The sequence below is a fragment of the Fomitiporia mediterranea genome, assembly GCF_000271605.1.
Source record: "Fomitiporia mediterranea MF3/22 unplaced genomic scaffold FOMMEscaffold_17, whole genome shotgun sequence".
Classification (NCBI taxonomy): domain Eukaryota; kingdom Fungi; phylum Basidiomycota; class Agaricomycetes; order Hymenochaetales; family Hymenochaetaceae; genus Fomitiporia; species Fomitiporia mediterranea.
Window position 1 is genome coordinate 1,083,450 of NW_006760402.1, and position 15,995 is coordinate 1,099,444.

Sequence of the window (15,995 nt, forward strand, 5' to 3'; positions counted from 1 at the left end):
TACTCTAAACCTGTCTAACAGGTGCAGCCTCAACCTCACAACCTGCTTGACCTCATCCCACACACACACACAATTGACTCACAGGTCCTGAGTGATGACCAAACATGGTGACGAAGACTACATCAAACGGCCTGAGGATGCATTCATCCTTTTCCAACACGAATCCTACTCACAGAATAATGAGGCAGAGGCAGCTGGTGGTGTAGTGGTTGGGACTGTAGAAATAGTGTATTATTTCCTATTTTTGTATTCTATAATTTAAATATAATTATATTTAATTAATTATTTGATATAAAATTGTATAGTAAGCAAAAGAAAGCTATTCAAACACTTGTAATGACTTGTAAGCATTATAAGCAGATATTATACTGTCACAAATTAATAAGTATGTCTTAACCTTGTAATTTAGGAAGTATATTATAATCACTTGTATAACTTGACAATTTACAAAATTATATTGGAAATTGCCAAGTTTTAAAAGTATTTTTTCTTGCTTATTTAACATTGTACTTTCCTTGCTTAACCCCCCAGGAAGATTATAAGTAATTGGACAAATTTTATAAAATATATAAAATATACAAGATTACAAGCAAGTATAATACTTAAGACTTTTTCATGATGTATCTACTATTTTTACCTTCTTTACAGAATGCTTGACAGTATCAGTTACATTGAATGTATGAGTATCTTTAATTCTTCTCTTTGTCTAGGCTTACTGTTAGTTTTAGTACACTGTAACACACAAAGACTAACTATAATAGTAGTATTTGTGAGCCACCTCTTACTTTCCAAGTTTGTATATACAAATCAGTACAAACAGTTATTTCTTATACTTTTTAATACCTAATAGAGAACAATCAATAACTAAGCATAATGTTAATACTAAGTATTATCAAGTTACAAGTACTTATTAATAGTATTGTTTCTAAGAGAGTAGATATACAATGTAAAAATTCTAGTAGTATTATAAAAATAAAATATTCAGTAAAAGAGAACCTTATAGTTTCTATTAAAGCTATACACTTTAGGAAGTTGAAAGTAAGGTTGAAAAAAGTGCTAATGTACATAATATAGGAATAGTACTTCTAAAACTACAGAAAGTTATTAAGTTTATTAAGTCAATCACTAATAAGTTTGAAGACATTGTTATAGACAAATGTCTAAGAAAGTTATTTATAAGGAGGGTTATGTAATAAGAGGCTAACATGTGTAACCTTGTACAAGGTTACACTCTTCCCTACTAGGAAGAAGAGAACTAGGGGAGAGAGTTTACTAATCCAGTAGTAAAAGGGTAAGTGAGTAAAGAGATAGAGAGAAAGAGTTAGATATGAGTAAGGTTAGAGAAGATATTAGAGGAAAGGAGTAGATTAGAATAGAAATTGAGAATGTTGTAATAATATTAGAAGGATTGTGTATATAGAGTGAAAATTGAGAATATTGTTATAAATATATAATCTTTTGTATTAAAGTAAGAGGAAGATAAGGAAAAGGAAAAGGATAATTTTTTTAAAAAGGAGGGAATTTACACTTGTAGAGTAGTCTGTAAGCTGTGTTTCTAACAATCTAGTACTTTACAGTCTTTAAGTTTGTATTTAGGTAGTTAATAATCTTCTCAACTTCTTACTCTTTAAAACTGTCTTCTGTAAGAACTAGTAGAGGACAAGCAAGTTTACAATTAGGGACAAGAGAGGATTGTTTAGATAATAATGTTTAAGTTGAGATGTATAAAATGTTAAACACCTTGTGTAGAAATTCAGTAATTCAAGCTAATACATAGAGTGTTTAAGAAAGGCTTTAAGAATACAGTATTTGTTATCTTAGTACAGTATAAACTTAGCTACTCAATTATTGCCATTTTGAGTATAGTCATAACAATAATAGAATGTTGACAACATTACAAAGTCACTAAGTGTATAACAGTCCTCAGAGCTGTGTTTCTTGTTTGTAGTAAATGTCTAAGATGTTTTTGAAAGGATAAGAGAGTCTCTAGCCTTAGTAATGTCAAGTTTAAGCTATTGTATTAATGTATGAGTATATTGTTTTTCAGAAAGAAGAGTTACCTTATTCTGTAGTCAGACAAGAAGTAGAATCAAGTAAGACAAATGGCTTATATAAAGTTGGAAGAGAGTAAACCTGGTTAATACATTCTTTGTGTTTATTAGCTTGAAACAGACACAGGGTAGTATACAGAACCAGCCTTTTTGTTGACAATCAATATAAAATCAGAAGACTTGAATTACAGATTTATTTATATGTTTAGAGAGACTATCTGTTTATAAGTAGTAAACTGTAAACATTTTCAATTTGACTCTAGAGATACAATACAGGGCCTTCTAAAACTTGAAGGTGAACAAGTGATTCTAATCTAAGATAATGTTGAGAGAGAAGCTATTTTTGTAGTACTATCTGTCAAAAAAGACTTGAGTAAATTCTTTAAAGGTTTAGCTTATACAAACAGGGAGGAGACAGATATTACTTTCAAGCTAGTCTGTAATAGTAGTAATACTATTAAAACTGTAGTCAGAAGGAAGAGGACTTATAAAATCTATAACAATAGTATATCTCTAACATGAGTCATACTACTTAATATACAAGTTCTCCAAGTCAGAACACATGTTTAACTAATAGAATAAAGATCTAAGAGTAGTGTATGTCTTATTAATATTATAGTAACTTAAAGAGTTGTGAGCAAGCTTGTAAAAGTGTTTACAGAGTTGATTCACACAAGGAACAACAAGTCTGTTGTTTAAGAAAAGAAGTCTATCTTGAACCTGTATACTAAGAGACTCAATTGGTTATACTAAAAGCTTAAGACAGAAAGAGTCTTCTTTATAAGAAAAATATATTTAATGTAGTAGATCTGTATCTGTAGTAACAGTAAGGCACAAAGATACAGACACAAGAGTAGATACAGGATTGTCTAGTAGTTTAGAGAGAGTATTTGTAATAGTATTCTTTTTACTTAGTATGTATTAGACATTAAAGACATATTGTGTAAAAAATTCTTGCTAGTATACTTGTTAGTAAGAGAGATCCTTTTAGGATATAAAACTTGTTAGAGTCTTGTAATCTGTAAATACAGTAAATGTAGTTCTTAATAAGTCTAAGTAGAACTTCTTAAGTGTCTTAACAATAGCTAGTAGTTCTTTTTTGTATATAAAGTAGTTGTGCTCAGCAGGTTTGAGGGGAGCTGAATTATAGACAACATGTCTAGCAAGGTTAAGAGAGGGGCTAAAAGAAAGTACAGTACTAGTGTACAGGTTTAAAGTATTAGTATAAAGAAAAATCTTGTTCTTACCAGGTTTTAAATGATTTATAACTGTAAGACACTAAGCTAAGATAGTAAGCTCCTTAATAGTATTAAATAATAGTTAGAGCTTACAAGACTAGTGTGAGAAATCCTTTTCTACTTCTTTTAATATGAGAGAGTTTAGAACTACAGTGTATTTAGTAAGATTGAGGAGGAAAAGAGTTAAGAAACAGACAAGACTAAGAAATCTTTGTATATTAAAAGTAGACTAAGGTACTAGCTATTGTATAATTCTCTCTATCTTAGTTGAATCTGTGTGAATTCTTTGTTAGTTAATACAGTAGCTAAGAAAGTCAATTAAAGAGTAAAACAAAAAGGTCTTCTTAAGTAAGCAAAAGAGATAAGCTTCTTACAAAGTATTTAGAACAAGAATAAGATAAGCTAGACACTTCACAGGAGTTTCAACACAGATCTAATAGCTTACTACTAAAGACTGTCTTTATTAATTAAGTAATAAAATATGTAATTACTATACTTAACTCTTTTAGTCTGAACTCTTACATATAAATACTCTTCCTTCTAATGTCTTTTACTACTTTAGATTAAAAGACTCAATGTGTCAAATCAAACTGTGTCAGTACTCTTACTCAAGAAAGTACTGTAACATATAAAAAGTTCTTTTTAAGAGCCATTTAAAAGTAGAAAGATTATGTCTATCTTTCAGCCTGATTTCTTCCCTTACTTTTTTATTACTAAATCCAATCCTACTACTCTTTTGTGTATAGTTTGTGATTACTGTAAGCTTAACAACAATACTGTCTCAGACAACTACTTACTTCTACATATTAATAATATTTTGTTAGATTGTGTAAAAGGTTATATTTGAGAAAAGATTAATATGACTAATGCCTTTTTTCAGACTTATATTCATCCTGATAATGTATATCTGACAGTAATTAATACTCTACTTAGCCTTTACAAGTAGACAGTAATACTTATAAGATGTCAAAACACTCTTACAGTATTTGACAAAAGTATTACACAGACCTAATCTATTAATTTAAAAAGATTATATACAGACAACTAAGAACTATAATTATGAGATATAAGTACTATTATTTACTGTATAATATAGCAAAAAAAATGAGTTAAAAAAATAACTATATATATTCTAAAATAGGAGAAAACTTGCAAGATTGTGCAAATGGTCACGTGCATTTTTTTTGGTCGTGCCATGCTGCAAAACATTGCACCATACTAGTACTCCATCACTATCAATAATACTCTGTCTTTTGCTCAATTCAGACTACTCTGGATCTGCTGAAATGGCTCCATATCTTACACTAACAAAAAAGCAATGTATCTTGGACTGGAAGAGTCAAGGGTTGAGCAATGTCAAAATTGCACGAAAACTCGGTTGTGATGCATTGACAGTCTCCTGGAACTACCACAAGCTGCTCAAAAACCCTAACCCATACTATGTCAAACCCAAACCAGGCTGTCCACACAAATTCGACATTCATAAAGTACACTACACTGCCTATTTACTTGCTTCAGGCAAAGCAAAGGATTCCAGCAACCTTAAATGCAAGTACTTCCTGTCTGATTCTGTACAAACCATTCGTTGTGCTCTCAAAGGATATGGAATAGTGGCCTGTGTCCCTCTCATTAAACCATACTTGTCCAAGAAGCATATCACTTGCAGGAGATATTGGGCTAGCAAACATCAGTTTTGGACTCTTAAAAAGTGGGAAAAGGTTATTTTCTCAGACAAGACGAAAATCAATCTATTCAAGCAGGATGGAAGGAATATTGTGTACAGGAGGGAGGGGGAGTCACTCTATGCAAAGAACATAAAGAAGGTCATCAAGTATGGTGGTGGACATCTTATAGTTTGGGGATGCATTACTGTACATAGTGTTGGCTGTCTTCATTGCATTGAAAAGAATATGGACTCTAGCCAATACATCCAAATCCTTGACAAATCACTTCTTGGCACCCTTTCTGACTACAACATTCCACACACCAAGTTTCTCTTTCAGTAGGATGGAGATCTGAAGCATAAATCTTGAGCAATGTCAAAATGGCTACAAGAAAAACGAATCAAACTTCTCGATTGGGCCCCTTCAAGCCCAGACATGAACATTATTGAACATGTCTGGCACTATCTTGACAATAAAGTACAAGCTTGAAATCCACTTCCAAGGAACGTTGATGAATTGTGGAGGATTTTACAGGAGGAATGGTACCAAATAGATAATGAGTATATTACAAGTTTGTATACTAGTATGCCCAGACGAGTTAATGTATTGGCAAAGGCTCAAGGAGGGTATACTAAATACTAAATCACTATATTAATATAACAAGTTTTTTTAATACAAATGTGTAATATAATAAAATTATTAAAAGTAATCAAAAGAAATACACAGACACTTTTTCTTAAATTAAAGTATATTAATTATTATAAGTAGGTATTAAGTCTAATTATTATACTAACATTATATACACAAGGTCTACTTTAATAATACAGTATTTATTTAATATAAGCTAATATAATAATAATTTTAATAAAGAAAGAAGTTTGTAAAATACTAATGTGCAATACTTTTGTCAAATACTGTACTATATACTAATACTAAGTTATAAAAGCTTTCTATCACCTTATTAACAACATCTGTCATGTCTATCTTAATAACATTATTATATAGTCTAAGAACCTGAAAAGAGAAGAACACAGGTGATTCATTAAGTTTGAGGGGGAGCTAAACCACAAGTCTTAGGAGACTAGAGTGGTTCCAAACAAGTGCAAGTTCTTCTGGCATGGTTGCAACCTTGGAAGAGAGATGTGAATAACAGAAAGTGTACTTTGCAAAGTGTACAACAAACGATCTGATACAGAAAACAATGAAGACTAAGACTATGCCTCACACTAGAGGACTTTGAGATGAGAGACAAGAGCTAAATCAATGAGTGAACTATCTGAATTTTTTTCTGTATCTAGTACATGAGTAGCTGTATTTATAGTTTTCTGAGTTCTGGAAAAGCATAGTACTAACAGGGAAATGTCATGACTGAACAAAAGAAAAATAACAAAATATACAAGAACAAATAAGAGAACCTTTTGCTAGAGGTTGGAAGAAAATAGGGTGAAAATGTATGAGGAAAATTTAAGTGGTCTGCATTCTAGCTACAGGAAATGTTATACAAAAGGGAAAAGCAAGATTTACATTGAAAGAAGTAGAAGGTTCTCATACTGTTATCATCTGATTGGTACAGACAAAGTGTGGAGAGTTCCAAGATTTCTGACAGTCTCCTGAGATCAACACTTTGATTACCCTAATGTTCTATCTGATTGGAAGATTGTAGTACTTTGATCCAGGCAATGATAACATAATGGTTTGCTGAGCCACTTGCTGTGATACAACTTGTGTTCTGAGCCTGTAATAAGTACATGATCTGTACATCCTATGGAAAAAACAATGTGTGTAAGCTGATTCTGAGACTATACATGCTTGTGGTTCTATTTGTGAATGCTTACAATGTAGAATAGTTGGGTGTTCTTAGAGTAGGCTTCTATGAGTCACATAGGTGTTCAGAATTGATTGCTGTGATTGTCTGTATGTGATGTACAGTTCTTAACATAATGCTGATTGTTTCATCTCCTAATGTGTCTACTTGTGACTGTCTACAGTCACATGGTTGATTTTATGATTGGCAGGCTGAATGTAAGTTCTGTGTGTGTGTGAACATTGTTACTTATTCTTCCTGCTTCCTTTCATCACTCTTGCCATGTCATCACTGCTCCCTAGCAAATCTGACAGTAAGTGTTGTACTCTTTTCTACTCTTTTTATACTGATTTTGTGATTTTCCTCAGAAATTGTGTGTACAATAACATAGTAGCCAGTGAGGGAATGGATGTAGATGATGAGCTAGTTGAACATATGCTTGGTAAGTACCTCTGTGAAGTGTATTGTCTCTGGCTCATATACTGATGTGCTCTACAGGTTCTGACACAGAAAACAAACCAGAGGACAAGGTTGTAAAGGAGGAAACCAACAGATTGACCACAGATCCCAAGTCTGAAGACAAAGAGAGCTTAGACAATAATGCTTACAATGACAATGATTCAGAGGGTGAGGAGGTTTTGTCTGTACTAGTAGAGGGTCAATCTGGCAGTAAGTCTCCTATTTCCTGATTTCTGATCTGTCTACTAATGCAGAACATCTTGTAGATTGTAAGGCAACAGTGGAGGAGCTTGCAAAAGCAAAGGAGGACAAAGCTACTGTTAGGGTGAAAGTAAAGGTAGAGGCTGAGAAAGTAATGTAGGCCAAGGTTAAGGAAGAGGCTCAGGCTAAGGCAAAGAAGGAGAAGGAGAAGGCTACAGCCTTAGTACAGTTAGTGATAAAGTGGAAGGATAGGAAGGAAAAGGAGAGGTCCAAAAGTATGTGTGCAAGTATAGCTAACAAATTGTGCATAATAAACTAACTGTTTACACAGGTTCTAATACTGTTACAAACACAGAAAAGTTAAAAGTAGTAGTAGAAAAGGGGAACAAGCTAGGTATGAATTAAACATATAGCTAACAAATTGTGTACTACTAATGTTGTCTTTACCTAGTTCCTGAAGAAGTTACAAAACCAGGAAAGAAAAAGCTAGTTGTAGAGAAAGAGAAGGTTGATACAAGAAGGGATTAGAAGGAGAAACAAGTCATAGTCAGTAAGTACAAGTATGGCTAACAAATTGTGCCAAGCTAATATAATGTTTCTCCTAGTTCCTCAAGTGGTTACAAAGCTGGAAAAGAAGAAAGAGGACAAGAGTAAGAGAAAAAGTAATGTGGATGAGGGGTAATTGATTTTCTAGGTATACTGACTCCATTTTGTTGTCTAGAGCTAGTACTAGTACTCCTGAGTAAGAAGTGCACCATTGTAGAGGTAGAGATTCTAGTCTCTAGCAAGGAAACACACACAAAAAACCAGAAGGTTGTAGTAGAGTCTTCAAGCAAGGAGGACAAGGATATCCCTCTGGATTGGGTGGAGGGAATGGTCTTCTACACACCTGAGTGTGTGAAGTGTACAGAGAGGCACAAGGGTCCTTAGGGATCCACTTGCCAGACTGTAATGGATTGGCTGTACTATAGTAATCCAAGTAAGTCTGTTTCAATCTTATTTTTGACTGTGTCAATAGTGATTGTTTGTGTAGAAAACCAGTACACAGTGTGCATATTCTGCCACTCTGGATGTAGCCTGAAGGGAATCCAGTGTAAGACTAGGGGGCAAACTGTAGAATTGTATAGTACAACTTGGAACCTGCATTCTGTCATCCCTCCAATCATATATAGTAAAGCTGGAACAGTCTGCAACCTCTACTCACAGATGACTAAAGAGCTGAACAACCTAGAGTTGTAGCTGATAATGATGAAGAACAAGTTTGATGCAAAGATTATGGCTCTAAGGTAGGGTATCAACTTTTTGGCCATAACAGTAGAAGCCTCTGTAGATAGTAGGGTGGAAGAGTTAGAGTAGAAAATAGAACAGGGTAGAAAGTAGTGAAATAAAAGTCCAGTTATGTTTTTATGAAAAAAAACTGGAAATGTAAGGAATAAACAGAATAGAACAGAAATGGATAGAATGGATAGGAAAATAGATAAAATAGAGAGTTAAGAGGAATGGAATGGATGGATGGATATTTTATGATTTATGTATAGAACTAGTAGAATAGGATGAGAATAGGTGGAAAAGAATCATAATTTGTATAAAGGTTTATATACTTATAGAATGTTGTATAGGCTTTTTGTAATGTATTGTAAATGAGAAGGAATGTAACAGAAGATTAGAAGCATCTGAATATAAAATGTAACAAGTATAGAGAACTGTGGTTGAACACAGTATTTACAGATTTACACAACTGTTAGGTGTTGCTAGTAGGGAATCAATCCCTATGTTTTAGTTTCTAGTACAAGACTAGGAGGGTATATTGAAAAATTGCACATTCTCAGATCTGGAGTCTGTGACTTCTGTACTTGGTTCTACTTCAAGTGTAGCATCTGAAGCACAGTTGTCTAGATCATCTGTATCCTTGTGACTAGACCTGTGTGGTTCTGTATCTTCCAGCATTAGTTCTGTAGCCTTAATGAGACACAAGATAGGAACTGTTAAATGTGAATGTGGAAAATACAGAATTAAGCAAAATGCTACAATATGTAACTTGGCTACTACTCTGTCCAGTTCTGCTACAACATAAGTGTTCCCTTTCATTCTTTACACTACTACAAACAGTCCAAGGTATTGCAGTTTCATCTTTCATCCTAAGTCATTACTCACTTTTGAATTGTGGATTAGTACTAGTACACCTGGCACAAAGTTGTAGTCCTTAATCTGATTACAATTGACTTCTGCAAAATGCTTTGTGTATCTTTTACAGGCTTTCTAAATGTATTCCATCATTTGTGTAAGGTTGTCTAGTCTCTTCTACAATTGTTGTACTTATATTGCTACTAGTTCCTCTGTTGTTAGTAGTAATCCTTCAGGTGGAACCAAATACATTACCTTGTTCAGGTCAAACAGTAATATTGGCTCTACTCTATGAACAAGGTAATAAGGAGAATATCCAGTTGCTTTCTGAATTGTAATCTGCTCTGCCCAGAACACAGAATGTGTGTACTTATACTAATGTCCAATATTGTCTCCTACTGTCTTTACAATTGCTTCCTGTATGTCCAAGTGTTTCTGCTCAATAATTCTGTTTGTGCAGGAGTTATACATGGAAATCCGAATATGATTAATGTAGTATTGTTCTTGCAAATAGTCCAGCACTATGATGTAAGGTGTTCTATTGTCTGTTACAAGCTTGGGACATGCCCTGTATTAGTATAGAAGTTCCTTAAAGATGAACTGTCCTATTGTCCTTCTGTTCTCTGTGTGAAGCATGCAAAACTCTGGATACCCTGATAACAAACAGTGTGTATACACAATATATCAGAATCTTCCTGCTTTCAGCATAACCTTTGTATCTATGTGGATCTTTTGGAAAAGTAGTACAATCTCTAGAATACTTGGTAGAATCAGCACTTGTTACATCTGCCAAGTCTGACATGTATGACAAGTCCTAATAAAGTACTTAATGTCTTCTGTAAGAGATGGCCACTAGAACCAATCTAGTAGACAGGCTTGTACTGTAAAGATTCCTTTGTGTCCTAAGTCTTTGTGTACTATCCTAACCAACTCCCATCTCCTGTCCTTATCTGGCACAATCTGATGCTTTCCTTTAGGACCTTGACACCAAATCTTGTTGTTCTGTACAAAGAACTGTACTGTGTATTGTATAAATGTTAGAAAATCAGCATCTGCAATTCTGCTTAGTTTGTAGAGCAAGCTAAGATACTCTTTCACAGCCTTCAGTCTTGCTTCTTACCTTTCAGCAGTTAGTGATTGTGGGAATCATTCTACTGTTGTATCCAAACCCTCAGTCTTGTTACTGTAGATACTGTGTACAACCCCTATTAGCTCTAGATTGTCACCTTCTGCTTTGTTATCTGCTCCCTCTACCTCCTTGGTTCCTACAACTCTGTAAGACTCTCCTCCAGGTTCCTACTCCTGTAGTCCTTTGTCTACTTCATCTTCTACTCTTCTGTGTTCTAGATCAGGTTGTTCTGGTCTATCTTAATGTATCCAATTCCAGTTCTGTTTCAGAATAACAACTTCTGAGAATAATCTACATTACAGTCTGCTGGAACATGTTGTCTGTAGCACATTCTTGTTTACTTGAAATGATTTGTTAATAATGTTGTTGTGTGTCTCCCAGCATGTTGCATCTGAAACCCAGGACTGTGTTTCTATGTACTCAACTAATAAGGCTTTGTGTTCTGTAGACCTGCAAGTCTCCAGCTGATGTCTGTGTTGTATAGATTCTATTTCTACTGTATAAAATCTGTATGACTCATCAATCCAGTCTTCATAGGTTTCATTGTCTGGAGGGTCTTTGAGTACTACTCAGTATTACAATAATCTGTCTGTACACTTGAAGTCTGATGCAGGAATGTGGTAGAACTCGAAATTGAATAGCAAAATACTAGCTATCTAGCAATTGATCATAGTATTAGGCTGTAGGTCAGGCTTATTGATCATTCCCTTTATGTATAAAGTGTCCATTTCTACAATTAATTTCTTAATACTTATAAGATATATGTGTGATGTGTGAAGTGTACAATAAAGTCTGAACAGCTCTATTTTTGCTTACAAATATTGCACTTGTGTTGCATTCCAGTTAATTGATCTGAATTGATTTATTCTCTGTTTGCAATCTGGGTGCTCCTGACTGATATACTATCCTACTCTAATGATAGACAAATCTACTACTAAGACTACCAGATACTCTAACTTGTAGTCAATTAGTGTTAGTGTAGGGCAATGTAAGACTGCTTCCTTGAGTGTGTCTATAGATTTCTGTGCTTCATCATTCTAATTGAATATCAAGTTCTTTTGTGTGAGTCAATTGAGTGGTTGTGCTAACTTTGCATAATTTTGAATAAAAACACAAAGCACTCCTACTGTTCTAAGAAATCCCTGTACTTCTGTAACACTCTTACAAGGTGGCCAATCCCTAACCTTCTGTATTCACAATTCTTCAGCCTCTCTCCCCAAATATGTTAGCTTATGCTTAACAAATATTACAGATTTGTTATAAAGTGTCATCTTCTTCTCAGAAAACATCCCTCCTACAGCTTTCACTCTCTGCAAAATCCAGTTTACATCCATCAGATGCTTGTATACAAACTTCTGTATTTCCTTGTTCTTAGAAAGCATTTCCTCTGTTCTGTCTGCTTTCTCATATCTTAAGCAGGGTTCAATTACTAGAATGTTGTCTGTGTATAAGTTTGTAACATCCAGAATCTTGTTGTGAAGAATAAACACTAAGTCATTATACAGAATCTGTACTGAGTTAGTGTAACCCATTAGCAATACTGTCAAGCAAAACGTCCCTAGGAGTGTCTGGAACATTGTCAGATCTCTAGACTGCTCATCCAAACTCCTCTGATCAAACATGATATGCAAATCAAGTTGTGTATAGTATGCACAACCTCTACAGCTTTCTACAATTAGTTCCATGTTTGGTAGAATGGCTGTGTCCTTTATTGTAACTGTGTTTAACTTCTGCAAATTGATAATAAATTGTAAGGATACTCTGTCCTTCTTTGTGACACAAAACCATTACAATCAATACAAGGAATTTGATGGTTCTATCACTCTGTTATACAACTTCTCCTTCAACAACTCAATCACCCTCTTCTCAATTCTGTGTACAATTGGAATACTTCTCTCTACCCATAGTACATGCTCTACAGTCAGAATTTGAATAGGATCAAAATACATAGGGTCCAATGTTCCTTGCTCCTCTTCTGTCTACACAAATGCTTCTGACTATAGTATTAATAGGTTCTCTGTAAGCCTCTATTCTTCTGGCCATAAGAATCCTGATTGTAATTCTCTAATTACTTACATCTGTTCTTCTGTACATCTGCTGGTAGGTACAAAGGGTTGTAGTATTGTTAGTAATATAGGCATTCTGGCTAGGGGATTAGGGTGCTGTTGTCTGACTATGTGGAACTCCTCTGGAAGTACTCTGAGTATAGGGTGCACCTTATTTACAACTTTCTTGTAAGCCCACAAAACTGTGTTGAGTTTGTCATCTGGTACATTGAGAATTACTGACTTTTGTGACTCTACTACCTCTATCATCTATGATTCTGTGACTCATGATCCCTGACTATAATCCTGTCTTACATTTACTCTATTTCCTTTGCCTCTTCCTCTGTATAGAATCATTACCTTACTATTACTCTTCTGCTTGTTTGTTCCTAATCTGCTTATCATATGTGTATCTCCTTAGAATTACAGTGTTTCCAGTTCCTTGATACTTCTCAAAAATCTGTCTCTAGCTTGTATTGTGGTGCCCTTACTCTGGTAGACAGAGACTATCTCCTTGACAGATCATTTGGGTCCTAAAGTGTTATATACTGCTCCCTGTTTGTAAAATCTTTAGTTTCACATTCTGTAGTCACAAAGAACAGTCTACCTAGCAAGATCCTGAACAGAGCTTTCTACACAACTTGTGCTGTGATATTTATGTAAAGCATTCCTATAGAGAGTTGTAACCTTAGAATCTGTCCTACAGTCAATCCCTGACCTGTGTCTGCTGTTTTGAGTGTAACAGCCATATCTTGATTCAACAGAATCTTTAATGCTTCCTATACATCAGCTCAAACTATGTTCATACTTGAACCCTAGTCTAGTATACAATCTACCTCAATTTTTCTGTCTACTATTACCTTGAGTGTACAGAGTAGAAGCAAATGGTTGACTTTTACTAACATGTTGTGATACTACTATAGTGTACAAATGTTCAATCCTGTAACAGGCAGCTTTCTACTATAGAACACAGTGTTTCTATCTGTTTAGTACCTTAATATAACTAATTTGTAAGTCTTCTTCTGAAGCTCTGGAGACAATGTGAGCAACTCCTACTGTGTAATACACACTTCCTAGTTCAAGCTGTGTTCTAAAACTCTTCCAGCTATTTCTGAGTCCTCAATTGGTACAATGTAGTAGTACAGGTACTCCTTTGTTCCAGTTGCATCTTGCTATATACTTGCTAGCACTAGTCTGATATCTGCAGGTTTTGCTACTTTATAATCACACCCTTACTTTCCCTTCCCCTTCACATCCTTTACTTTCAATTGTTCTACAACCTTCTTACAAGCTTCTCCTAGCATTACTTCAAGCCTTTCAAGCTCTACAAGGTTCTCCACCTCCTCCTCTTCTTCTTCATCAACCTCTACCATTGTAACTAGTACTAGAGCTCCTAGACTGTGTACTATGACTGGTGCAGCTTGTATGAAACTAATAGAGTACATTTGTAACAACAGAAAGTGGCTATCAACCTTTTCCTTCAAGGTTTGCCCTATCCCAGAAATAGTGTTTCTGTTAGCTATAATAATTTTATTGTCTAGGCTCTGTACACACTTCCTGTTTGTAATGTATTCTAATACTTTTGAGCAACTGTGTATAAAATGTTCAGATTCTCTACAAAACACACAACTTCTGTTTCCTAATTCTCTGCCTGAACCTCTACTGTATCCTCCTCCTCCTGATCTTGGGCCTTACTTCATTGACTCTACTTGTGATTGTAGACTCTAAAGTGCTTCCACAATACTTGTCAAATTAACTTCCTCCTGTTTGACTAGAATTACAGACTGACTTGCAAGTGTATCTGATCTACTAACTGCTGTGAGTGTAGATCCTCTGAGGATCAACCCTACTACAGCTATGACTTGTGTAATATTGTATACAAGTCTGTCCTCATGGTCCAGATACTTGATTTCTAACTTCTGTGTCAGCTTTTCTGTGATTGCTCCACAGAACACACACAGAAAAACATGGCAAGATTCCTCTGGTAACAGCTTATTGTTAGTTGTCAAATAGGTTACTATGAGTGTAAACTCTTGATGGTATGTTCCCAAATTGTCCCTATTTGTAATTCCTCTCTCTGCCCATTTCTGTACTATAGCATCCAAGTCACTTCTAGCATATTGTGCTCCTGTCTTGAGACTCAGGTAATATACAATTACTCCTGTCTTAAATGTATCCCAAGATGTTTTATCTGTATTATCCTACAAATCCTCCACTTCTACAGGCACATACTTCATTGTGAGTAGAATGATATCTGCTCTAGCTATGTTGTATTTGTTTGTGAGACTTTCCATGTCTGTGAAATACCTCTACAATTCTCAGGGCTTGGTTCTGTCAAAGGACAGTGTATCATGTACTCTACAACAAGGTAGCTTTGGAATGTTCAATGTAGCTATTGACTGTACTGTTAGCCTTGGTTGCAATAGAATTTGTGTGTTTACTTGTAGTTGCTGAAGTAGTTGTGTGTCACTTACAAGTTGTTATTACTGTAACTGGAGCTGTGTTACTAACAATACACTGGTTGCTAGTAAGAGTAATGATACTGGCTGCTGGACTGTCTCTGTTTCCTGTAGAGACAACTGTGCTCTTCTACAATGTGGTGTTCCAGTTATGGTCAGTTGTAATACTGATACAGTTTGGGAAAGTTGTAGGGTAGCTAGTAATCTTGTATACAATTCTGAGGATGTGAAATGTAGTAGTTTGTTACAAACTCAGAAACTGATTACTTGAGGATTGAGTAATGATGCTACAATGTCTTCTTCTTCCTCCTCTTTGTTACTGACTCAAGCACTCTACTGTTCTAATAGTGTTCCTAAGGTTTCTACAATATTAGATTCTGTACTTCTAGTGTTTGGACTATTAAACATTTTACAGTGTGATTGGATTCTAGCAGATCTGTGTGTTCTGCTCAATACAGGTACTAGTGTTGACTGTGACTGAGTTGACCTAAGGCTACAGGCTGGTGTCTGAGAAACCTGTTCAGGATGCTGAGAACTGTTAGAACTTGTGTTGTTTAACTATGGAAACCCCCCCTCACAGTAGGCTCTAGATGAAACTCCTGTAAAGTGTCTAAGAGAAGAACACAGGTGATTTGTTAAGTTTGAGGGGGAGCTAAACCACAAGTCTTAGGAGACTAGAGTGGTTCCAAACAGGTGTGAGTTCTTCTGACACAGTTGCAACCTTGGAAGAGAGATGTGAATAACAGAAAGTGTACTTTACAAAGTGCACAATGAACAATCTGATACAGAAAACAACAAAGACTAAGACTATGCCTCATGCT

At 35.0% G+C, this 15,995-nt stretch overlaps 1 protein-coding gene across 1 annotated transcript; it reads right to left on the bottom strand.

Annotated features, from left to right (window-relative positions):
* Nucleotides 1-14,439: 14,439 nt before the first annotated feature.
* FOMMEDRAFT_97185 (uncharacterized protein) lies at nt 14,440-14,898 on the bottom strand (the record flags this gene model as incomplete). The annotated part of the gene is made up of 1 exon (XM_007271400.1): nt 14,440-14,898. A coding segment is annotated over one exon (459 nt), but the record flags the coding sequence as incomplete, so codon positions are not given.
* Between the last annotated feature and the right edge of the window lie 1,097 nt (nt 14,899-15,995).